The sequence below is a fragment of the Ruditapes philippinarum genome, unplaced genomic scaffold, assembly GCF_026571515.1.
Source record: "Ruditapes philippinarum isolate M1 unplaced genomic scaffold, ASM2657151v2 ctg963_1_1_1_1, whole genome shotgun sequence".
NCBI lineage: Eukaryota > Metazoa > Mollusca > Bivalvia > Venerida > Veneridae > Ruditapes > Ruditapes philippinarum.
This window is the reverse complement of record NW_026866535.1, coordinates 193,320-220,507: the sequence shown is the minus strand read 5'-3', so window position 1 is coordinate 220,507 and position 27,188 is coordinate 193,320. Positions and strand designations below refer to the sequence as shown.

The 27,188-nt window shown below is 32.6% G+C and overlaps 1 protein-coding gene across 1 annotated transcript; it reads left to right on the top strand.

Moving 5' to 3' along the window:
• LOC132732792 (protein amalgam-like) lies at positions 1-22,031 on the top strand. The gene is made up of 6 exons (XM_060719303.1): positions 1-122; positions 802-1,077; positions 2,252-2,361; positions 3,814-3,988; positions 17,157-17,504; positions 21,904-22,031. The coding sequence occupies exons 1-6, from the start codon at positions 74-76 to the stop codon at positions 22,029-22,031; spliced, it is 1,086 nt and encodes a 361-aa protein (XP_060575286.1). The 5' UTR covers positions 1-73.
• Positions 22,032-27,188: the final 5,157 nt, after the last annotated feature.

Genomic DNA, 27,188 nt, shown 5'->3' with positions numbered 1-27,188 from the left:
ATATATACACGCAAAAATACAACTAGGAAGTTTTAAACGTTTATTGACATGACTTAAATGTATTTTAATAATCATGTTTTTCTCTATACTTATCATTGGAATATGTATTTCGTTCTCACAAGGTAGTCCTTAAAACATATATATTTCTATATAACTCTTGTTTTATTAAACGAAGGGCTTTCATTTTATGTTTTTAAAAGTTTCATTCAGTGCTTTTCGTCCGCAACTTGTATATTTGTTAAGAGAACTATTATATTTCATTTTGAAAAATTATTTCATTGTTGTCAACTGATATATTGAATAACCTGATACAGAATCTTTAGTATTTATGTTTAACAGTACAAAATGTATACATAATTGTTAGTTATGAAAGACTATTATGTGTCGTATCGGATAATAGTACTAAGTACGTATCACAAAGTTTTTGAACGCAAACATTTACATCATAATTAAAATACATAAGACAAAAATGTGAATTTAACGGCTTTATAAATTATAAATTATACTTACTTAAAATTAAACATTCACGGTGTTTTCTAAAGAATAGATACGTTACATTTTTATCACTAGTCGGTAATTTTCTGTATAATTATCATCAAGATATCTTTCCTAACACACTTTTATTAAATGAAGAAGGCTGACATAATTTATTTGGAAGCAAAGTTTGGGAAATCATACGAGTGCTCACTATTATTTAAATACTAGAACAAAGCAACTAATATACAAAATGTTGAGAAATGTCGTAACTTAACTTGACATTACACTATAATGACATTTGATCTTTAATATTTAACTTTGTAGGTACACTTACTATTCAAGTACCAAGTGCTGGTAACTGTGGTGATGATACAGTTCTAACCTGTCAGTTTACTGGTAAAATTGCCGCCTCTATTGGCTGGTATGGATTGAACAGATCCTTAGTAACAGTAAGACCAGAGGACAACAACAAATATACAGAAACAATTGGAACATCATCGTTTACATTGACAATACACAACACTGACATTACTGATGGAGGAGATTATAGATGTAAAAATGGATTTGATCAGAGTCAGTTTAAACGTCTTAAAATAGAATGTAAGTTTTTAAACAAAGCAACAAATAATACAATACAAAGCATATATCAATGTTATTTGTGAAAAGAAATAACATTCAAATATTTAGACAGATTGATATTCCATTTTAGGATATTATGTTAAATACATGTAAATAGAAGATATTGAATAAGTGTATGTTTGATATTAAATTTACTGAACGAGTTGAATGAAATCATATCGTGAGAGCCTCTACACGAATAAAATATTCTATTTACCACATATATAATATAAGAACGGTAAACTGTTAAAAAGAGTCATTTTGCATTGACGCGCCTATAGTGTAACGTTAATATTAGCGCACTTAAACGCTATTTTTATATCTTAAACGTAAATAACGTCATGTCAAAGTGTTATTATACTAGTGTTGTATCGTTTTTATTAAATTGCTCCAAGGTTTATGTGATAAATGACTTTAATTTGATATCGCCCTCATTTGATATATCATAATACAAAAATGAAACAACTAAACTGCTTGTACATGTATATTGCTTGAAACATTGCAAATGATAGCTCTTACATTGTTCAACGTCTTTGCCATATGTTATTATTACGAAAAGCAACGGGATGAGTATCTACACATATACCATGAAGTATAGAAAGATCGTATTGTTCCATTCGTACAAGATCAATATATTTCGAAATTATTGAAACAGAAAAATAAAGCTTTGAAATGTCAAAACAAGGATAATTTATCATATACTTATAAAATGAAATATTGATAAATATTGAAATAAAATGAATATTTTAATTTTCCGTATTTTCACTTTTGTCGTACCGGACTAATTTATTCTAAATTCAGTCATTAAACAAAATTAAAGGGGAAGTCTTTCGAAACGTAAAGTCAAAGAAAAAGAGGAAAGGTATGTAATAATAAAAAAAACGAGATTTTTTTATCAATAACAGATTTATTTTCATCTCGTGGTTTGAAAATTATGTTTCACTCGTGGCTACCGTCACTCGTGAAAATCGATTTATATGTACCACCCGATGAAAAATTAATCCCGTCTTTATAGGCAAGTTTTAAAGTTTTTATTATATATGTATGATATTATCTTAACGGTATTTTATTATTATTTATAAATTATAATTATGCACACCCCTTGCACATTGAAGTAAAGTGTTTATAATCAAGTAAAAATGTTTTTATTTTGTAGGTAAAGCATCATCAGCTACACACAGTGTAACAAGTGGAAAGAAAGTACAGATAACTGTAGATAAACTATATCCTGCCTCACCAACACTCACTATTACATTTAAAAGACAGGTATTATTCTACATGTATTTTATGAAAAAGGTAGTGATACACAAAATTCACTAATTGATAAACAGAGAACTTTTATTGAATATAAGTGACGAAATTAAAGGTTTAACAATGTACATGTGTACTCGTATGCTATTGTAAAAAAAAACATGCAAGAATATTTTGAAACATTTGGTAGCATCAGAGCTGAACTGATAAGGAAACATAAATCGATAAATAGAATACTGGGCCTCCGTGGCCGAGTGGTTAAGGTCGCTGACTTGAGATCACAGGTCCCTCACCGCTGTAGGTTCGATCCTCACTCGGGTAGAAATGTGAGGAAGCCATCCAGCTGGCTTACGGAAGGTCGGTGGTTCTACCCAGGTGCCCGCTCGTGCCTGAAATAATGACCGGAGGGGCACCTGGGGTCTTCCTCCACCAATAAAGCTGGAAAAATCGACGAAAAAATCTCGGCGGGACGCTCTAGGATGGCCCGACTTGAGTGTACGGTCGCCCATATGGGCTTTCCGGCGGCGACCTTAAATAAACGCATTAAAAAAATAGAATATTCATTGTGGCTTGATTTTATTATATGCACCCATGTTTTAGAAGTTTTTCCTAAACTATGCTTACATGTAAATGAAAATCGGTGTAGTGTAGTAGATTCTATTTTTCATTAAAAATCTTCAGAACATCTACATATTAATGTTCCATTATGTGACTTAGTTCTCACTAAGGCAGTTTTATGTTTAACTTAGTAAATACTGATGTACAGCTACGTGGACCTATTTACATTATAGTTGGGCTTATTCACTTAAGTTTCTTTTGCATGCTGCAGTAAGCCGCTACATTTGACAAATTTGCTTTCAGCTTTTAAATAAGAAATCTATTAAATTACAAAAGAGATCATTTAAAAACCATCAACATAGCTTAGCGCTAAATATTTGAGAAAATGCTTCAAATAACGAGGACTTCGATCATAACGATGTGACTGAAGAGCTGTCTGTACATGTACAAATATATATTCGTTGTGTGTATGTGTGTGTGTGTGCGTGCGTGCGTGTGTGTGTGTGTGTGTGTGTGTGTGTGTGCGTTGGTGCGTGCTTGGGTGTGTGCGTGCGTGCGTGCGTTGGTGCGCGTGTGTGTGTGCGTGCGTGCGTTTGTGTATGTCCATGAAGTAAAGTATGAAATTAATATGCAGGTATAAGAATAAACAATAGACAAGAATAAACCTTTCAAAATCATTCCGATAGCTGAGTAGAGGTCAGTTTTATTTCGAGATATTTCGATAAAAATAAATAATCTCCATCAAGAAAGAAATGCTGTTTTAAATGGCATAAGATCATTATTGTACTCCCATGTTGCCTTAATAACCAGTGAATACAAAAAGTTTTAAAACCATTTAAACCCTGAGATTTCTTATAATTATAAAGACCATATGCCAAATCTATTGAATAATGATACCTATATAAACAGGATAATTCCATCCAGATATCAGGATCTTCAGCATGTTCAAGTAGTACACAGTATACAGGCTACTACAGATGTGTGTGGACTTCTAGAAACTCTTTAGATGACGGGTCGTATACTTACAGCATTGTTGTTACAACCATCACACAAGCTACTCCACTAACAGGATCATTTAAATTAGGTATGTTAGCTGTGATTCTTATCATAATTATTGTTGATATTCAAATATTTATCAACTTCAGATATATCCACTAATTACATAATATTGACCTTTGATATACATATAACGACATCTATAAAAGCCACTTTTTTTTGTAAAATGATGATGATCTCCCCCTGGGCTCCTTGCCATTGGTTCTTGTTGCTGGGTCATATGGGGGTTGCGTTCATTGAACACCGCCTTTCCTTGTTGATCTTGTTTATCATATTTTCAACACATTTGTCATGCAAAGAAGAAATCTTTAAATACACTCAATGCATTATAGATATACAAGTACAAACAATTACAAACTTTATATTAGTACATGTAGGGTGAACGTTTCGGTTGTCAAAAATAGCGTTTTTCGTGCGTCCGTTTTTCGTGTAACGTGCGTGCGTATAGCGTGCAACGTGCGTTTGCTGAAACGCTTTCTCAAGCGTGCATCGTTTTCAAGCGTTTAACGTTTTTCGTTTTCCGTGTATCGTTTTTCGTTTATCGTGCGTCTGAAAGCGTGCGTTTCTTATTTAGCGTGCGTCTGCGTTCGTCTAAGCGCTTAATAAAGTACCATGTTTTGCGTCTGTTACTATACAAGATACAAGAAACTTTATTTTAAGTCGGCTAATAAGCTATTTACCGACAATAACAAAAGCATAAAACATATTTACTTACATACAACAGTTCTGAAAATAAAAACATATAAAACTATTAGCAGCTTAAGCATGAAATAAGAGTATCAAGGTTAAGAAGAACTTTACAATAAGATGGTAAATTAAGGCATGATAGCTTGATGACATGCACAGTACATATTGTATTAAAGGTAATAACAGTTTCTAAAAGTAATAAATGCCTGTAGTCTAGAAATTTAAGTATGATACATATAGCAATGTGAAATAGATAAAAATAATAATAATAAATAAAAAATTATTAAAATAGTAATAGTTATAAGTTAACATCTACAATTTATAAATACGTAATTGAAGGTTTCCTAAAAAATATATATAAATAAATAAATAGATAAAATTAAACTTACTTATAAAAGTGCATAAAAATTTATGATAGAACTTATACAGCATAAAAAAGAAACAAGATATAGCACATACAGTGTAACAAACAAAGTAAACTAAAATTAAGGTGGTTGCATGCACAGCCTAATGGAATGGGGAATAAGGAGTTTTAATATGAACAAAGCATACAAACACAACAAAGATTCAACTAGCATAAAATACAAGGGTTTAAGAAAAATTAACACACAACATATAAACAAAGCATCATAGCAAACTAAAAGGGATGCACAAAAGCAAGGCAAACAAACAAAACATGTAGTCTAAGCATTTACATAAATTAAAACTAAGCAGAATAAACAAACACATAGCAAATTTACAAGCACATAGCACATTTACAGCTTGGGCCACTCCAGACCTGGATCAGTCTCCCAAACTCTTTGTAATTTTCAACCTTGCGGATGTCATTAGGGAGACTGTTCCATATCTGGGCACCTTCAAACTTAAAAGAATTCTTACCGTATGTTACTGTTTTGACCCTTGGGACATTTACACTTTTTTGATACCTAAAAGAATAATTGGAATTTTTAAATTGAATTAAATCATTTATATATGGTGGTGATTTTCCGTAAAGGCATTTAAACACTTCTTTGGCTATTATTTTAATTCTTGACAAATGTAAAGTAGGCATATTAACTTTTTTTATTAATGTGTCATATGAAGAATTAAAATCATTAAATACTATTTTTAGAGCTCTATAAAGAAGTAAAAGAATATCTTAGATAGATATATTATGTAAATTTCTTGTTTCTTAAACATGTAAGAGATGTTCTGCGTCCCTGTCAAAGAATAGAAATATTATATAAAGAAGTATTATTGTGATGTTTACATTAAAGTTTTAAAGTTTGTGACCTCGCGGTGAATACTGGTCAGATTTCTACATGCTTTTCGCCGAAGATTAATTAGTTTTAATCCTAGTTTACATACGCATATAACATTTAGTAACTTATTAATTGCAACATTTTTGATATTAAATTCAGCAAACAGGTGTTTATATGCGAACCAATATATATTAGATATGAGGTTCGTCAGACATCAAATGATGGTAATCAGACTAGCACCCCACCCCCTTTACAAGTTCATCTTCTGACTTTTCATCAAAGACTGTCCGAACCCAATCCGAATCCTATTTAGGGTGATAATTATTTTAGACAGTTCCTCCCTATTTTTCTTGACAGATTTATATTGATATTTTACAGCCTGGCAGGGGAAAAGAGTCAACTCGGCCCTATACCAACTCGGCACGGGTCAACTCGGCACGGGTCAACTCGGCCCACTTTACAAAAATATATATAACGTATTAACTTTGCTTTGCATGTTGTTAAGGTAAATGAATAATGAGAAATATCTTATTATTATATAATTTTACATTGTAGAACCCCTGACACTGGGAATACCATTCCGCGGCTCTTGAGTTCCTCCGAGCTATTCGGCCGCTTACACGTTTTACTTGTTAAAATACTGAATCGTTATAAACCTACTGTGTATGCAAATATTTCTTCGATTTTCCCAGGGTTATTTAGCATTGTGATTTAATTTCTACCTGGGCTATACAAATGTTATATCAGCCACAGGGTGAGAAAAAAGTGCATCCTGACATGGACTCGAACCCGTGACCCTCTAAATACCGTACCGCGGCTGTAGCGACATTTGTTAATAGTTTCATTCTTTGTACATGTATAGTGAACATTTTACTAATCATACATTGTACTATTTCTATATTTTTGTACAAATAAAAATAGCTATATTTTTTTCTAGATAAATTCTATGGTGGCTAAAATATACCATGATGTACTTTTTAGACATGTAATCACAACAGACAGGCTGAGCAAGTCCCTTTACAAAATTCCCCTATCTGTCAGCTCATTATCAAAGCATAGAATACTATTTTTGTATGTGGCCTGGGCTTTTAAAGCCCTTTATTTTGTTTCAAGATCTGTCTGACAGTCATATTGATGTATTGTTATTGTGATATTTAATAATAATCTTTTGTTAAATAATGATACCTTGATTTGGGATTTCTATGAATTTCAACCAGTCCAATCAAACAAAGAGAATACAATGATATAGCAATATTCCTATTATGTACAATAAAAAAACACTTACAATTATTATTTTAGCAATCTTAATAAAATTGTCAATCCTTGTTTCCTGATCCAGTTCAGTGTTTACATGTCAAAAGTTAAATGAGCCGCGTCATGACAAAACCAACATAGTGGTCCGGCGACCAGCATGGATCCAGACCAGCCTGCAGTGAACAAATAAATGTTGCCGTACTTGATAGTTAAGCAAATTTGCGGCTCAGATTTGTTTCCGTACTTATTTTCGGCGTGTCAGATTTTTTGTGGTTACGTTACTTGTATAATGATTACGTCACATGTCTAAATATAGAATGTCAAACTGTGCATCTGTTGCATAATAACACACACTTTCCGTTCTTCTACGTCAATAGGGTAAATGCGGGTCATGTTAGAATATATTATAACCCATAATGCATGGTATTTATTATATATATTTATCAAATTGAAAAAAAGGTGGTTAAAAATTGAGGTTGAAACTTTCAGGGCCGAAACGTCCAGGAGGTGTAAAGTCCTGAAACATATAGATTTAGCCCTTGTCTGGAAAATATGTTGGGCTGCCCGTCTGCAATGTATGTTTTCCTTTGTGTAAAAAGGTCATGTATTAATTTCGTTCGCCTGTATGTAAATGATTTGATAATTTGATCGCTGATTTGCTAAAGTTACTACCATTCGTTTTATTTTGTTTAAGCCAGAAGCGGTGTCGAAGTAATTATTATCTATCTAAGAGATTCCTGGTATAAAGCAAAGTATTTTTTCAGAAATGTGCATAAGACGACCCTGTTAAATAATTTTTAATGCATGTATTAGCGCTTGATGGCTTATAATTTCAATAATCATTTGTTTAGGCTGCCCGACAAAAAATAATATTGTGCCAGGTTGAGTGCATTCGCGGATTGATATCATTACAGCTCTAACCTGGGACATAAGATAAGTTAGTTAACATAAACCCGTTTAAAATACATGAATGACTAGCTATCATTTAATCAAATCACTAAACGATCTAGCTAAAGTTGTTAAAAATGTATATGATAAAGATATTTTATTAACGTTTAGAAACATTTTCTATTTTGCATGCGTTTTAGCGTGCGTATATCGTGTAGAGTATTTCGTTTTGCATGCGTCTGCGTATTTCGTTTCATTAAGGGTGCGTGTAACGTGTGTTCGTATAGCATGTAACATGCATGCGTTTTTTCCAGAATGTGCATTTTGAGTGTAAACTGAAACGTTCACCCTACTGTATCACATACACAAAATAAAGACCGTTTAAAGTGAAATAAGAGTAGTTTTTCATTTACACGTCTATAGTATAACGCTAACATTTAGCGCGTCTTTACACAATGTTTTTATAACGCTAATGACGTCATGTCAAATTATATGCACGGATGTGCAATACCATATTTACTGAGTGGCAAAATCGGCACTGGTGTGTGATAAAGCATATTAATACATGTTAAGCGCATGTCAATAAATTTAAACTTTTAAGTGATACAATGTATGAAAAATATTTTCTTCTGTGCTGTCTTTGTAAATCCAATAATTTTCCTCATTTTTTTTCCTCTTGATTACAGTTTCAGACCTAAAATAAAATTGCGTTCTTAATATTTATATAGATCTATACTAATATATTGTAATGCCCTAGAAATTTTACCTTTTTTAGTGATTTCGCTGATTATTTCTACTTTCACTTTCGTTTTGAGAAGCTTTTACTGGCGACAAGACAGTAAATCATATGCGTGTCCTAATGGAACATACAGGACATCAACTTAAATCTACGTATTGTGCCAGCAATTTAATCATTCTTGATTCTGGAAGCTTTTCCTTTAATGTTATCCATTTCCCTCAATGTTATCCGTGGTAGAATCCTGTGTTTTTAATCTGTTTTCGTGACTTCTGTCAAAATAGTTAATTCCTTTATTTTACACTCAAGATTATATAGTTCTATTGTTTATGATGCAGCCTCACTTAATATATAGATTTGCCTCATAAATCCATCTGAATTTAATTGTTAGCACTGTATATTTATGAAAATTTGCAATGAATTTTTCAATGTCGGCCATTTTGGACTATTACGTAGAGATTACGTAGTGAATGCAAGGGATAGTTCTTTATCCGATTGCGATAAAAAGGAACACGTTACCCTAACTTTTTTACTTTCGATATTAGCGCATGATAGCTTATAAATATATCTAAAAATCATTTGTTGAGGCTGTGACAAAAATTAATTTCGGTGCTAGGTTGAGTGCATTTCAGTTCTTACATAAACTCGTTTAAAATACATTTCTAGCTACCATACAGTATATAGATCTATATGATAATCAAAATTTATCGCTTAAACGTTCTACATGTAGCTAAAGTTGTTAAAAACTTAAAATGATTACGATGTTTTAATAAAGGTTTAGAAACGTTTTCATTTTGCGTGCGTTTTAGCGTGCGTATATCGTTTAGCGTATTTCGTTTAGCGTATATCGTTTTGCGTGCGTCTGCGTATTTCGTTTCGTTTTGCGTGCGTATAACGTGCGTTTGTATAGCGTGTAACGTGCGTTCGTATAGCGTGTAATGTGCGTTTTGCGTGTAAACTGACACGTTCACCCTACTGTATGTCCTATAATGCAGACACTGAGGTGTTCAGATCCAATATCAGTAAGGAAGTGTTCCCTTCCCTGTCAGGGGACCATTACTGGCATGGTATATGGAATCACAAAAAGGATACCGTAAAACTGATTTTTTCATTTCTACAGATAAGAACTGTTCACTATTGAGGGGAGGAGTATGCAAGCGGATTGATAGCTTAGCCGGTAGTCAGCCTCGACACTGTATTCAAGGGGTCCCTGTAGTGTTGTTAGTATTTAGAGCTAAGCTCCGCCTACTTGATTAAATATGCACACTCTGAGAACTCTCTCTCTGAGCCCTCTTTGATAGACAGTTTAGATTACACATGCAATGTAGCAACATCTCTGTGAATACTCTTGTAAATAAATCTTAGAATAGAATGTTTATATTGAGTTTTCAATACAGTACAATGGCGACGAGGATTTAAAAAGAAAAATTGGATAACATGATATTTGTTTGTTTAAATTAAATAAGTGAACACCGGAAATTTACACATTTTGGAATTTAAAGTTTAAAACACTTTTCCTGGACTTTGTTACAACTTAGCTCTATCAATAATACTGATACAGTGACAGTATGGCACAAAGATTGCCAGTTTTTCCGGCATTTGGTGTAAGTGAACCTGGTGTTGACACAAGATGGAGGAAATGGACAGGTCGATTCGAAAACTTAATGATTGGCATGGACATTAAAGATAAAAAAACGTCAGAGAGCCTTATTTCTACACTATGCAGGGGAAGAGGTAAATGACATCTTCGACGTACTGCAGAATACAGGGGATGACTACGAATCAGCAAAAATAAAGCTAACAGAGTACTTTGCCCCCAAGAAAAACACAGAATTTGAGATATATAAATTTAGACAGGCAAAACCGGAATCTAATGAAAACATTGATAGTTTTCACACACGTTTAAGACACTTAAGTATAAACTGTGAATTTCCGGAAACAGACAAAGAAATTAAGTCACAAATCATTCAAGGCTGCACCTCAACTCGACTGCGTCGCAAAGCACTACGCGATGACCTGACATTAGACAGTCTCATCAAAGAAGCAAGGACACTAAAACTATCAGATCAACAAGCATCTGAAATTGAAGGTCAAGCAAAATATGACGTCGTTAATGCTATAAAATCACAACAAAGACAAAATCAAAAGGCGCAAAAAGAAAGACGCAGACACATCATTAAGGAATCAATATGCAGATACTGTGGCTATGAATATCCACACAAATCAGGAAAATGCCCAGCCAGTGGAAAAACATGTACATTTTGCTCGAAGACAAATCATTTTGAAGCAGTATGCTTGTCAAAGAGACAGGACAATAATTTCACAAACAAACTTAATTGATACTTCACAAAGTGAAAGTGATAGTGACAAAGACAGAGAGGATGATGCAAACAAAATAATAGGACTTTACTGTAAATTCCATGCAATTGCAGAGACCAAATTTTTAAAAGTCTATATCAATGGCTGCAAAATCAAAGCACTTGTAGACACCGGATCATCAATAAATGTGATAGATGAAAGAAACTTACTCAAAACTATTTAATTTAAAGTAAAGTTCGGTCTGAAGAAAGCTCATACCAAGGTATACGCATATGGCTCTAGTAAAGTGACATTATTAGGCAAATTTTCAGGCACAAATGAATCTAAAAGCAAATAACATCAGCTCCAGTATATGTGACGAAAGGGCAATAGTGGAAATCTTCTATCATATCAAACATCCGTTGACCTTGGCATCATTCCAGTAATAAACGCAGTCACACATAGCAATGTGGATGAACTCTGCAAGAAGTACCAATCAGTGTTTACAGGCATGCGGAAAATGAAGGGAACTAAAAGTCAAAACTATGCATAGATAGCAATGTTCAACCTGTTACTCAGCCACACAGACGCATACCATTTCATTTAAGGAAAGCAAGTAGAGAAAGAGCTCCAGAGGCTTGAAGACTTGGATATAATTGAGAAAGTCGAGGGTCCCACAGATTGGGTATCACCAATTGTTGTTACACCAAAAGCCGAAAAGTAACAATAAACCAAATAAGGATCTGTGTCGACATGAGGCTACCTAATCAAGCCATAAAGCGCACAAGACATGTGTAATTCCGACGATAAGATGATATGATTGGTGGACTTAAGTGGTGCCAGGGTCTTCTCCAAACTAGATCTAAACCATGGATATTCATCAGTTGGAACTATCAGAAGAATCCCGTAACATTACGACATTCACCACACATGTTGGATTAAGGAGATACAAACGCCTTAGTTTCGGCATTAATAGTGCAGCTGAAATATTTCAAAATGCTTTATGCACGGCACTAGAAGGTCTCGACGGTGTAAGGAACATCTCGGACGACATAATAATATGGGCAAAGGATCAAGCAGAGCATGACCGAAGACTTGAAGCAGTGTTAAAACGACTCCAGCACAAAAATATCACCATGAACAAAAAATAAATGCGAGTTTAACAAGCAGAGACTCGAGTTCTTCGGTATATATTTTAGTAAAGATGGAATGTCAGCCGACCCCAGAAAAGTGGAAACAATCAAAAACACAAAGCCTCCAAAAACAGTGGCTGAAGTAAGAAGCTTCCTTGCTATGACAAACTATGTATCACGTTTCATACCGAACTACAGCACTATAGCCGAGCCAATACGTCGTCTAATCAAGAAGAATGCAAAATGGGTATGGCAAAATGAGCAAGAAGAAGCATTCATCAAACTTAAATCCATTCTGAGCAGTGACACTGTAATGACTTACTTTGATCCTAATAAGGAAACACAAATAATTACAGATGCATCTCCAGTCGAAGTGGCTTCAATTATGCTCCAAGAAGATAAAGTTGTGTGTTATGCAAGCAGATCACTGACAGATGTTGAACGAAGATCTTATAGTCAACAAGAGAAAGAAAACCTATCATTAGTTTGGTCATTAGAACATTGGCACATATACTTATTTGGACATAAATTCACAGTCATAACTGATGCAAAATTCCTTGAGAATATCTACAATAATCCTAAATTAAAACTTGGATCTGCAAGACTGGAACGTTGGAGAATGCGCCTGTTATCATATGACTTCAGGATCGTGCACAAACCTGGAGAGTCAAACATGTCAGATTATCTAAGCAGACATCCAGACACAGGACAAGGCAGCAAATCAAGCATAGCTGAAGAATATGTAAGTTTTCTTGCATATCATGATGTACCTGTTGCAATGAACATGAATGAAATTATTCAGGCAACTTCTACGGACAATGACCTCCAAATGGCCATTAAATCCATAAAGACGGGTTGTTGGAGCAACACCCAATAAAAAATAAAGTATTTGATACGTTCTCTCGCTGTAAGAATGAATTATCGGTAGTAAATCTCCAGGGAGGTGAAATTTTACTGCATGAATCAAGAATTGTTATTCCTAGGCAGTTGCAAGATAAAACGATATTATTAGGTCATGAAGGTCATCAGGGAATTGTTAAAACCAAACAACTTTTAAGAGAGAAAGTGTACTTCCCAGGCATGGATCAACAAGTTGAAAATATGTGCAAAAGCTGCATTCCGTGCTTAGCAGCAACAAATTCAAAACAGCATGAACCTTTAAACATGAGTTATATGCCAAAATACCCTTTTCAAATGATTAGTTTGGATTTTTGTGGCCCATTTCCAGATGGAAAATATCTGCTTGTACTAATTGACGAATATTCACGTTTTCCTTTCGTAGAAGTCTTAAATTCCATAACAGGAAATACAGTGATCCCTGTGCTGGACAAAATATTCTCAGAAACGGGAATTCCTGAAATTCTCAAGTCAGACAACGGCAGTCCTATGAACTCTCACCTATTTAAAAGTTTTGCAAAACACATGGGCTTCAAACATAGGAAAATAACCCCATTATGGCCACAAGCAAATGCTGAATGTGAGCGATTCATGAAAACCATAGGCAAGTCAATACGAGCTTCTAATGTGCACCATACAAACTGGAAACAAGACATGTATGCATTTTTAAGGAATTATAGATCTACACCACATGGGACAAACGGCCGAAACCCCTGCACAATTGTTCTACGGAAGGCCTATTAACATCAAAATTCCCCATGGTTCAAAAACAAAAGAAATCTAAAAATGACATAAAGGCCAGAGAAAATGACAGAAAAATCAAAACAAAAAATGAAAGAATACGCTGATAAACGAAGAAACGCTCGAAAAACTGAAGTTAAAATAGGCGACAGTGTGTTAGTAAAGCAAACCAAACAAAACAAACTCACAACTCACATACGACCCTAAACCGTATGAAGTAACCAAGAAAAAAGGATCAATGATAACGGCAGAGCGAGAAGACAAACAAATCACTAGAAATTCATCACATTTTAAACGTGTCGGCAACTCTCAGACCCAAAGTCTAAATGGAACTTCTCCCTTAAATATCGAGGGTGAACACAGTAATACAGAACCAATTTACAACGAAACGAGCATAGAATCACAACCCGATGAAAGCACAATGTTTGAAACTTTACCTACATCAAATGATTATACTTCTTTGCGAAGATCTGAAAGGCACAGAAAACCACCTGACTATTTGAAGGATTATATGTGTAAATAGTGTAAAACAGTGGCATAATAATCCACTAAAAGTTAGCTAAATTAGTGAAAACCACCTGTATATATATGACTATTTAGAAGAATAAATGTGTAAACAGTGTTAAACAGTGGCATAATAATCCACTAAAAGTTAGCTTCAACTTAAAAGGAACATTCATTCAAACAAATGATTATTTAAACTGTCGATGTACACAAACATTCTAAACAGGGATTTAATATAACTGCTGATAATCATACAATTCTTTACTATGTGCTTAAATCTCCAGAGGAAAATGGAATACAAGTATAAATGAAACATTCAATTGACATTTTGATACTTAAACTAATTGTGTATCATTTAGATTCTATCTTCAATCTTTATTCTAATTTGTTTTATTTCATGCTGATAAAACCTGTTTGTATTCTGTAAACATTGACAATTTACTCAACACAGTTTAGACATTAAGTTAATTTATTGGACTACGGACAGTCAGTAACTTTCTAGACTTATTGCCTCTAGAACATAAACTGAGATTAAATGTGATAGCAATCAAGAGACTATCATTACTGGATATAAAATAATCATTAACTTGTAGTGGCAACGCCAGCTTGAAATAAACACCTGTGAATCAATGGATATCTGAGACAATAACATGACTGTCAGACAAATAATTAATGTCCTTCATTAGGACTGACCAGTGAACTTTAAACCTAAGCAAGGCGGAGATGTAGTGTTGTTAGTATTTAGAGATTAGCTCCGCCTACTTGATTAAATATGCACACTCTGAGAACTCTCTCTCTCTGAGCCCTCTTTGATAGACAGTTTAGATTACACATGCAATGTAGCAACATCTCTGTGAATACTCTTGTAAATAAATCTTAGAATAGAATGTTTATATTGAGTTTTCAATACAGTACAGTCCCGGGCGGCTCAAGTCTCAGTCAGGCTGCATATTTAAAGTGTGTCTTTACACAATGTTTGTATAACGCTATTGACGTCATGTCAATTATATGCACAGATGTGCAATACCATATTTACGGAGTGGCAAAATTGGCACCGGTGTGTGATAAAGCATTATATTATCACACACCAGTGCCGATTTTGCGACTCCGTAAATATGGTATTGTACGGCCGTGCATATATTTTTATGTGACGTCATTAGCGTTATACAAACATAGTGTAAAGACGTGCTAAATGTTAGTGTTAAACTATAGGCGCGTCGTTGAAAAATGACTCTGATTTCACTTTAAACGGTCTTTATTTTTAGTATGTGTTAAATAGAATATTATATTAAATTTGTGTATGTTCATTACTGAATTTATTGCACTCATTGAATAAAGTAAATATTATGCTCACCAGAGGTCGCATAATATAATTTTATTCAACTCGTGCAATAAATTCAGCATTGAACTTACACTCATTCAATATCCTCTTTTTAATACATATTAAGCGCACGTCAATAAATTTCAATTTTAAGTGATATGAAAAATATTTTCTGTTGCGCTGTCTTTGTAAATCCAATAACTTTACATCACAACCGGTTTCCTTATTTTCCTCATTTTTTTCCTCTCGACTACTGTTTCAGACCTAAAATAAAATTGCGTTCTTAATATTTATATATACTCATATATTGTAATGCCCTAGAAATTTTACCTTTTTTTGTGATTTCACTGGATTTCAGTAGACTGTTTATTTCTACTTTCACTTTCGTTTTGAGAAGATTTTACTGGCGACAAGACAAGATAAATCATGCGGTGTCCTAATGAAACATACAGGACATCAACTTAAATCTACGTATTGTGCCAGCAATTTAATCATTCCTGATTCTGGAAGCTTTTCCCTTAATGTTATCCATTTCCCTTAATGTTATCCGTGGTAGAATCCTGTGTTTTTAATCTGTTTTCGTGACTTCTGTCAAAATAGTTTATTCCTTTATTTTACACTCAAGATTATATAGTTCGATTGTTTATCATGCAGCCTCACTTAAAATATAGATATGCCTCATAAATCCATCTGAATTTAATTGTTAGCGCTGAATATTTATAAAAATTTGCAATGCATAATTCAATGTCGGCCATGTTGGACTATTACGTATAGATTACGTAGTGAATGCAAGGGATATTTATTTATTTGATTGCGCATAAAAAGGAACACGTTATCCTAACTATTTTACTTTCGATATTAGCGCACGATAGCTTATAAATATTTCTAAAAATCATTTGTTGAGGCTGTGATAAAAAATTAACTTCGGTGCTAGGTTGAGTGCATTTCAGTTCTTACATAAACTCGTTTAAAATACATTTCTAGCTACCATACAGTATAGATCTAGATCTATATGATAATCAAAATTTATCGCTAAACGATCTACATGTAGCTAAAGTTGTTAAAAACCTAAAATGATTACGATGTTTTAATAAAGGTTTAGAAACGTTTTCATTTTGCGTGCGTTTTAGCGTGCGTATATCGTTTAGCGTATTTCGTTTAGCGCATATCGTTTTGCGTGCGTCTGCGTATTTCGTTTCGTTTTGCGTGCGTATAACGTGCGTTCGTATAGCGTGTAACGTGCGTTCGTATAGCGTGTAACGTGCGTTTTGCGTGTAAACTGACACGTTCACCCTACTGTACATAATCAGTTGTTGGACAGTAACATGATGTATAGTATTTAACGTAAAAAAGTTCTTACAAAAATTGAATAAAAGAAATTATGACGTACTGACCGGCTAGGTAAAATCATACTTTCAGATTATCTAGTGCGTTATCATACAATTTTTTTAATGAAACAACTTGACATTAATATGAAGCTGATTTGATCATTTCAGCATCACCTGGAAAACCCTTAATCTCAGATGTCGTGCAATTGAATGCTAGTCGTGAAGTTGTTAACGGAAATGATGGACAATGTCTGACAATACAATGTACTTCAACTGGAGGATATCCCTCACCAACGGTAACCTGGTATAAGAACAGTATATCTAGCTCTAACCAATTGGCATCTACAAGTTCAGGGACATTACAAAGTGACGGTACATATACTGTCAACTTACAACATACATTTACACCTGCTACATCAGATGATAGGATATATTTGATATGTAGATCGTACTATCCTCAAGCTGATAGTGCTAAAGTCGGATCAAACAGCAAGTCTGTGTTACTTTACCTAAGATGTGAGTATTGAGTTTTAATAATAATATCTGTCATATTTTGCGGTTCGGCCCGGGGAAATACCCGCCCCAAAGGGGACCCGCCTTTGGGCGGAAAAACGAGGTTTCCCCCCGAGTTACCCCCAGGGGCGGGTTCCCGAGGGACGGAAATATTCCGATCCAAACCCCGAAAAAAATATGTTAGATTTTTTTTTTCTTGATTTCCCTGCATATTTTTTCCCATTTTTTAAAATTTTGGTTTTTCCCTCAATTTTAAATATATAAATCAGGGAAATTAAATCATTTCCCTCCCAAGGGATTTTCTTAAAAAATGGGGTATGATTTACAATTTTAAAATAAAAAACAAGTGAAATAAACGTCATCAAAAGCACCATTTTCCCCCTTCTAAAAAAACGTCTTTTAAAACGGGGTTTTTATTCAAAAAGTGGGCTAAAATAAACTTGTTGTTTGGCACGGGGCGACTCGCCCTGGAACCCCCAAATCCCAAAGATGAAATTTCCAGCGGGTTTAAAAAACCCCTGGGAAACGCCGCCCGATTTTGCAAAAACTTTTTTCTTATAAAGGAAAAAATCCCCAGAAGTTATTAAAGGGCCGTAAAATTTTCCTCATATTTGGGCATTTTTTTGTCAATAATTATTTTGCTTAAAAAGTGAAATTTGCCCAAAAAGGTATATTGAGAAAAGGGGGAAAAGTAAAACATAAATTTTAAATTTTGCCAATAAATCCTTCAATTTTGATATTTAAGTTCCAAAAACCCAAATAATTTAAAAACCAAATCCAAAAAAAAATTTTCTGAAAACCGTTTTACATTAGAATTTCCTTTAACGTTTGGTTTAAAAAAAGGGAGTGGGGCAGTTTTTAAAAAATTTTTTAGGCAAAATTTAAAATTTTTCCCTCCAAACTTTTTCCCTAATACAATTTTGGTTTCAAACCCCAAATATTTACAGTCCACCCTTTTTAAAAAATATAAAGTAATTCAGCTAAATTTGGGACTCTGAAAATTGAGCAAAAACTTTCACTTTAAGGTTGCGATGGGAAGGGGGGGAAACCAGGGAGGTGGGTTTATATATATCATTCTAAAAAAATAAAATTAAAATTTTTGGGAGAGTTTGCCTTTTTAAAAATTTTTAATTTGTGAAAGATTCGATTTATTTTTCATTAAAAAAAAGGAAAGTTCAAAAAAACCCAATATCCCTTTTAATTTTTGATGTTTTAAAACTCTTTTTTAACTTTGCAACCTAGAATACTATCAAACAAACTATTGATTTTGCAATTATGTAAAATTTCACAAAACTTTCACGCAACTTTATAAGGAATTCATTTTTTTTTTCAATTCAAACGAATCATGATTAATATGATTACCATATAAGTGGTTTTTTCTGCGGTGACTTTATTTCTGCGTTTTCTGCGGTCAGTTTCATGACCGCAGAAATAAAAACCGCAGAATATTTTACTCACCTGCTACGATATGTGTCCTGCATTATGACCTGTTTCGTCTACAGTAATAACGACTAACGTATTATAACGGTAAGGGGGTTTTCAAATTGTATTTAATTGCTGTAGGCTTATTATGTAATCTGTGTTTTTAAAGGACGTACTAATTGTTAATGATGCTAATTTAAGAATATAGCTATTTCAAACCATTTCAACCCTTATACTGCTAAATAATCGTTGTCTACTATAATTGTCATCTGATTTACGGTCAACTGCTATCAACATTTTAATTATACAATTAAAGATACTACTGGGTTATATTTTTCACACGTCATTTCACGATGATCAAAAGCTGCATACCTTTCTATTGTTGCGCATTATATTTGTTTGCAAGCAAACAGTACATTTGTTTGTAATTACTTTATTGTTTTGCGGTGACGAAGCTAAACAAATGTGTATGTGCGAAAAAATAGGTTGAGAAATGTGACTTAGATTTTGATAAGACGAGTCGCAGAATTTAAATCACGTTTGTCCAAAGAATGTGCCGCAGAAATAAAGTCCGCAGAAATAAAAACAAGTAATATAGGATATTGATCCTCTCCCCCACCCTAAAAAATAAAAAAATAATTTCCAGTTATACCCCCTTTTTTTATAACCTACTTTTTTAAAATAAAAAAATTTTATCCCCCGGCGTGATTCGAACCCGCGACCCGGAAAAATAAAAAAATTAATAGACACCGCACATAATGGCACCTTTAAAAAAAAATATTTTTTTCTTCTTATTTTCTGAATGAAGAATGATTTGACACGAGAAAAAAAAAATTTTTTATCCCCGGCGGGACTCGAACCCACACCCCCTAAAAAATTTAAAAAAATTAACCTCTAGAGGGATCCCTTTGAAAACATTAAAATTTTATAAAAAGCAAAATGCAATAATACCTATTACTATACTTCCTACTATTAATGCTGTTTTTTTATCTTCGTGTTCTATTGATATATTTTTTTCTTTTTTTTCTATTCCATCTGACACTTTAACTAAAGATTTAGCTATTTCTTTATGTTCTGGTAAAGATTTCTTTGTTGGCGTTCCTTTAATTTCTGTATGTATAATTGTTGGAATTGGTTGAATATTAACATCATTATTCAATCCAAGCTTTTGATAATCAGTTGCTACTATAATTTTATTATTATAATTTTGTATTTCTCCGATTCTTAATTCCATATCACTGGGTGTCATATATAATCCAATTCCAAAAACATAATCAACTTTACTTCTTGCATATTTTAACGTGTTTTGATATCTTTTAATTTGACTCGGTAAATCTACGGGACTATTAATTGCATCCTCAACGTTTTGCAAGAAATTGTTTCTGCGCATCAAAAGCTGTTCCTGTTCCGAGTATATCCGTTCTAGTTTGAGATTGTGAACCAAGAATAGCCCAACAATAGGTTTCTTATTGATTTGTTAATCCGTTGAACACCTGCTCTCGTAAAACCTTCTGACTTATCGAGAATAAATGTGGTCCAAACATCCTTAACATCATCTTCTTGTTGAATATAATCAATATGAATTTTCTTTGGCGGAAGATATTCACATGATGAAATACCACATTTTCTTCCACCTGGAACTTCAGGCCGAATGTCATTTTAGAAAAATCTAAATCAGATGATGTGCTGCTAGAAATATGTTTGAAGAATAATCATGTCTAAAATCAGTTCGTTTCCATGCAGAGTGACTAGTTGTGTGAACTAATCCTAAACCATTTCCACTTTTATACATTTTTTGTTTCCAATCTGAATGAGGGTCTACATTAAACTCTTTACATATTCTTTCGTAAGCACCACGGTCATAACTATTGTTGAACGCATTCCAACTTTTATCTTGTGGTAGAGCAATGCCTAATTCAAATAATATTCTTCTTGTTTGGTAGTAAACGTGAAATAAGAAATAGTGAACCGGTCAACCCTCCTGCTTTTAAATGGTTGTTAACATCTATACCACAACCTGTAGTAGCACACCATATAGCGAAGTTTAATTGATTTTGCCAAAACGATAACCAGTCTGCATTCCATCTATTAACTATTTCATTTGATGATATTTTTGGGTAATAGGTAATTTTCAAATATATTTGGGAAATCCGCATTAAAACTTTTCTTATCTGATGAAATAATAACGGATTGTTTTATTATATTTATAGGTTTTTTAAGATATATTCCTCCTGTATTATAAACTACTTCTTCGTTGTATTTGAAATTATGTACTGTCATTTTTATTCATTAAAAAATGTATCAAACAATTTCAAACATTGAAAAACACTATAAATTTACTACAATATATAGATAACAAATGTGGTAATAAGATAATCGGATTAAAGAGTTTTACTTATACTATAGGTTGGTATAATTTAATTGATGAATATATAAAAAAAGGATTTTGATAGTCCTAACAAGATTACAAATGGTTATTACAGTTTTCAACAAATAGTAGATATATTTGACAATTATAATATTACATTAACTGTAAATGAAACAAATGGTATTGCCTCTTTTAATTACTTCAGATAATTTGAATATAAGTAAAGGTTTAAAAAAAATATTAGGGTTTAAAAATAAGAAAAGATTTACTGCTAATGAAACGAACTATGGTGAAAGAACAATAGATTTTGCACCTTAAAACAACTATATGTTCATCTTGAGCAGGATAAATAGTTCTTACAATTTCTTTGATGGTGCTCCTAGTAATATTCTTTGTGTTGTTCCCGTTGAAAATAAACCATTCGGTGATATTGTTCATATTAATTTTAGTAATCCACAATACAAACAATTGACACATGGTTGATATTTCTGAATTAAGTATAAGCGTTTGTGATGAGAAAGGTCAGAAAATAAACAACAATGGATTAACAATTAGTTGTGTTTTGGAAATTATATAGTTTTTTTTTTACTTTTTTATTAATATAATTATTAGCAGCTGCATACAACATTCCGGCAACAAGAACAATACAGGCCATAAATGTTCATCAAACCAGGATACAACTTTACCGCGGGAAGAAGCAGCAACCCAACGGAACAATAGCAACGATAAATACCGGGTAATGCTTCTGGCAGCTTTTACCAAGCTAGAGTAGCTTAACAGTTTTACAAGATATTGATAATTGGTTTTTTTATCCGTCTTTTTCAAAGCCCTTCCATCTTTTGGAGGAGGCTTTAGGTGTTTATAGTTCCACCACCGGTAGTGGAATAAAAAATCTCAACAAGTATCAACCCAAATATATCCGAAAGCATTAAAACACTAACACATTTCTTTGTATTCATTGTTCTCTAAATAAGGGTTTTTATTCTCTTCGGCTTGTAGTGTCTTCTTTTAAATATTTATTTTTTGTTTCTTTATCCTATTTACCTGACTACGTAAAATTTATTCTATTAACATTTAATCACTTCCAGTTTGCACTTTTTTTTCAAACTCCAAAAATGCTCTTATTCGGTACTTATTTCCCTTTCTATTTGGAATTCATCATTTTGATTTGGCTTGTTCTAATTTACGGTTTTCTTTTTTCTATGTTTTATTTTTTCATTCAATTTGTCATTAATTTGCAATCTCCTTCTTTTACAGTAGTCATTCGCTTTGAGGACACCACATTTCCTTTTGTCAAAATCTTTTGTGTTTTCTTGTTCGTCAGTAAATGATGTTTCTATTACTTTCAAATGCAGTTTAAGCTGCATAAAAGGTAAATCAGTCTTTTATATTATCAAAACATTAAGGTAGACATCTTTCGCCTTTTTGCAAAAGTTTTAGCCGCGCTTGGTTGCTGATAATGTTTTAGTTGTAGTTTGTAATCAGGTAAGCTTTTAAATAAGTCTCTAATTGCATTTGCTCCACCACTACCAATTCAACTCGCCAAAGAACTCAAGTTTATAAAACTACACCTTTGTTGGCAGTAATTTGAATATCTATATCACCTAACTTTAAAAATAGTGTTTTATTATCAGGACCAAGTTCAAAGTTTGAATATCAATAAATACTGGGTCTAAACCATACTTTTCTTTTATCAACTTGTTAATATTCTTTAAACTACATATTGTTTTCTGTTTTACTATTAATTGTGTTTCTTGTAATCAACATCATCACCGATATCTTCAATATGAGCACTTTGGGTTTTGTATAGTTCTATTAAATTCATCCATCCTCATCTACAATTAATTCATTATCCTCATCATAGTCATCTTTATCAAACGCAGAATTATCAAATTCAAATCCGCCTTCAGCCATTTTTATTACTTAAAAAATATCCTTAAAAAATTTCCCTTTAAAAATGTCGGCTTTTGGAGAAAAAGTTAAAACCGCTTAACAGAAAATTAAAGAGAACCACGTGGTTATAAGAGGAATCGTCAAAGTGTTCGTTATAAACCAATAACCATTTTTTCTTTTTTTTTTTTTTTTTTTTTTTTTTTTTTTTTTTTTTTTTCAACTATTGACCAAAAAATCAACAATTGTAGTGAGATTTTCCTGAATCTAAGTAGTAATGCGTGTATTGCTTCCCGGACTCAGTCAGATTAGCATTTGAAATTGAACTAAACTTCTAAAGATGTAAATGCAACAGGTATAATCAAAAACCATAGGAAGATCAATAATTAAAGAAACAACAATTAGAATAAGTGGAAATGAAGTTATGGTCTATGATGAAAGCGATATTTACCATTGTTTATCACCAATTTATGGAAGTCTCCCCCCTGAACGTTTAAATATCGGCCTATCAAGGTATCGGAAAAATAATATGTTAAAACACAGAATTGGTGCTGCAGATGCTTCATCAGACAAAGAAGACGAGGCTGTTAGCAAAAGCATACAAGAACAGATTTTGCATCCCACTTGATTTGAACTAGTAGAAAGTCATATGCCATTTTATCAAGCTGGTCTCGGTGACAGACTCGAATATGAACTTACTTTCAATGATTATGAAAAAGTTATTAAATCAACAGATGCTACTTCAAGTTATACAATCAAAAACATATGTTTGGAATTCGATATGGTGTCTGACCCAGAACTTGCAAGACAAATAAGACAACAGGTAGATGGTAAAATGGTTTTATTTTATATGATAGAAACTCAGACACAGAAAATAACAAAAATAAATCTGATACGCTTTGGAATATTAATCTAAAAGTTCCTGCTAGAAGTATGAAAGGTAATTCTAGATGTTAATCGAAGACAGCCAGATAGAAACATCAACTGAAACTTATTACAACCCGAATATAACAAAAAGTAGAAATGAACAATAGAAGGAGTCCGATAACTATACAGTCAAGGAATGAAATCTATCAACAGTGGGATGAGATAAATAAAATTCTTTGCTTTGAATTCAAAACGAAATAAAGAAGCAAGTATGATTGTAACAAGATTTATGTTTCACTAGTACAACATTAGAAAAATATCATAACCAAACAATTATGCATTATGGTTAGATTTACGTTCAAACGGGATGATAACACACTCCATGGTTCCGGAAGAAAAGTAGAGAATGCATCAGACAGGTATTACAATACAAATCGCGGAGAAGAAGGAGAGCGGATGAACCTATAAATGTTTATTTATATATTATAACAAGATGCACAAAAATTAATTTTGAAGGATGGTAGATTTAAAGAAATTAGTTATTAAGCGAGTAAGTAGAAAATGGAACTACCTAAATATCCACACTGTGCAATTTTTTGCGGTCAAACTGGCTGCGGAAAGACTGAATTTGTTTTAGACTTACTTGAAGATAGATATAGAGGTGTATTTAAGCATATTGTTATACTTTTTCCAACCATTCAATGGAATAAAGCATACAAAAATCGTGGAGTGGATTGGTGATGTCAAAAATCCAAAAAACAAAGAATGCTTATAATCGTGAAATCCGTTAATCAATGGTGAAGAGAAATTACAAGAAACTATTAAGAATATTCTTCAAAAAGTACGCTGGTTCTCCTACTTTATACATCATTGATGATTGCAGTGCTACAAAAGAATTAACGAAGAAAAAAGATATGCTTTCGGAAATGGCTTTCTCAGGAAGACACGCAGAACAATCAGTATGGGTTATATCACAAAGATACAAATTCAGTTTTAAAAGATTTAAGAGAACAAACAAAATGGTTATGTATGTTTTATATACAAAAGATAGAGATAGTTTTGAGAATTGTTTAAGAGAAAATGATGTTGTTCCACATTAGAAGAACGACAAAGATTAAAAGAGGAACTGAAGAAAGAAAAACATAGAAAATTAATATTAAAAACGAGACCAACCTACTAATTATTGGGTAGCTGGTTAAGTAATGGTCAGTAATACCTTCAGTAATGGTCAGTAATTATCAAAAATACTTTAGTAATTTTTCAGTAATTTTTAGTAGTTTTTAAGTATTTTCAGTAACTTTTAGGTAATTGTTCAGTAACTTTTTAAGTAATGCTGTGAAAGTAATGCTTTAGTAATTTTTAGTAATGGTTAAGGTATTACCACGCTCAAATTAAAGTAAAATTTAGTAATGGTTTAAGTAATGGATCAGTAATTTTAGTGTATCGCTTAAGTTACGCTTGAAGGTAAATGCTTGGAGTAGATGCTTTTCGTAATTGTTTAGGTATTATATAAAATATCACCATTAAAAACAATGCTTAATTGAAATGGTTATACTGTAAGCAATGATAATGTGCAAAATATTTGTAGGTTTTATCCCACAACAAGTTATTGATTGGATTTTATTTAAGATTTAAACCGAAAAGATGTATAACGACATAAAAATGGATCTGCTAAAAAATTCTAAGAAGGTGAAATGTTCGATAAAAAAACAAAGATCAAAATAATGAAGCAATGAATAAATGAATTAGATGAATGAAACTTGATAGATGAGCGATCAAATTTGTTGCTGGGGAGGAAGTAAACAATATCTTGGAAAAAGAAAGCCAAAGGTGTCAGACAATTGGATGACAAATGACACCAAACAAAATAAATAAACTGATACTGCAGATTATGAAAGCTAAGCATTAGGAGCAAAGTAGGACTAAGAACATTTGGAGAACTCTTTTATTTAATTTATGATGTTAGGGTGTACAAGAATATTAATGTAGTGGGAATCCCCCAAAATTAATACAGCATGATTTAGAAGAAGACCATTTGTAAATATGCACTGAATAGGCATGTTGTAAACTTTATTAATAGATGATGGAATGTACCGTTGCTGCGCTTTTACTGCATGTTAACAGACAGCAAAACATTTATTGATTTGTAATAAACCTCCTGATGAAATTACTACAGATAATGAATTAAAAAATATTACTATAAAAAAATGACGAGTGAAAAAGTTGAAATTATTATGCCGGATGAAAAAGAAAAAAAACTAAGAAAAAACGAAAAAACCCAAAAAGAGTATCTGCAGGTAAAAGAATTGCAGCAGCAAAAAAAAATAAAAGCAGAATTAAAAAGAAAAGAAAATGAAGAAATAAAGAAAGAAACATAAAATTAAAAATCTATAACAAAAGATGATGATGATGATGAAGTTAAAAAAGTTAAAGAATTTCCAAGTTTAAATATAAACAAAAATTATATACCTTTATGTCTAATTGGAGTTGCCGGATTGGGAATATATATTTATAAGACTAAACAAGTTAAACATGTGATACAAACAGCAACCGTGATACAAAAGCAACTACCATACAAAAAAAAAGAAATTGAGTCAAAAGAAAATAGTATAGGAAGTTGGTAAAAAAATTGTTTAAATTTGATATATAAAAATGGCGACACAAATTGATGGAAAACAAATAGCGAACATGTTATATCATGCTGGAGTGGAAACTGTATTAACAATTGGGTATTCAGAAATAGGAAGAAAACTATTGAAAAAACCAGCACCAAAAGTAGATTTTAATATGGGTGATATTGGAATGTTATCTATTGATAATATTACTCGCAATGGCAAACAAAAGATATGTTGGTTAAGCAGGGTATTATACCAGCAGATATTATGAAGTAATTATTTTATTTTATTTATTTAAAAATGGCGAGTGCAGTAATAATGATGATTGGCGGTGCAGCGGTTAATGCGTTAGCCTTTTCGGGTAGTAATTATTTGTTTTCACATATGGGTAAAAATAGTGACGAATAGAAAGAAAAAAGACACGATAAAGCGATGGAAAAATTACAAGAAGAAACAACTGCATGGAATGAAAAGAGAACAGAAAGATTAGATTTTATTAATGAACAAATGAAAAAGGAACGCCAT

Bases quoted from the DNA above. Each gene is read 5' to 3' on its own strand.
- LOC132732792 (XM_060719303.1), top strand. From the start codon at position 74: ATGTTTTTCTCTATACTTATCATTGGAATATGTATTTCGTTCTCACAA. The intron at 2,362-3,813 runs GTATTATTCTAC...CTATATAAACAG, and splicing joins CTATTACATTTAAAAGACAG to GATAATTCCATCCAGATATC. The intron at 3,989-17,156 runs GTATGTTAGCTG...TGATCATTTCAG, and splicing joins AACAGGATCATTTAAATTAG to CATCACCTGGAAAACCCTTA.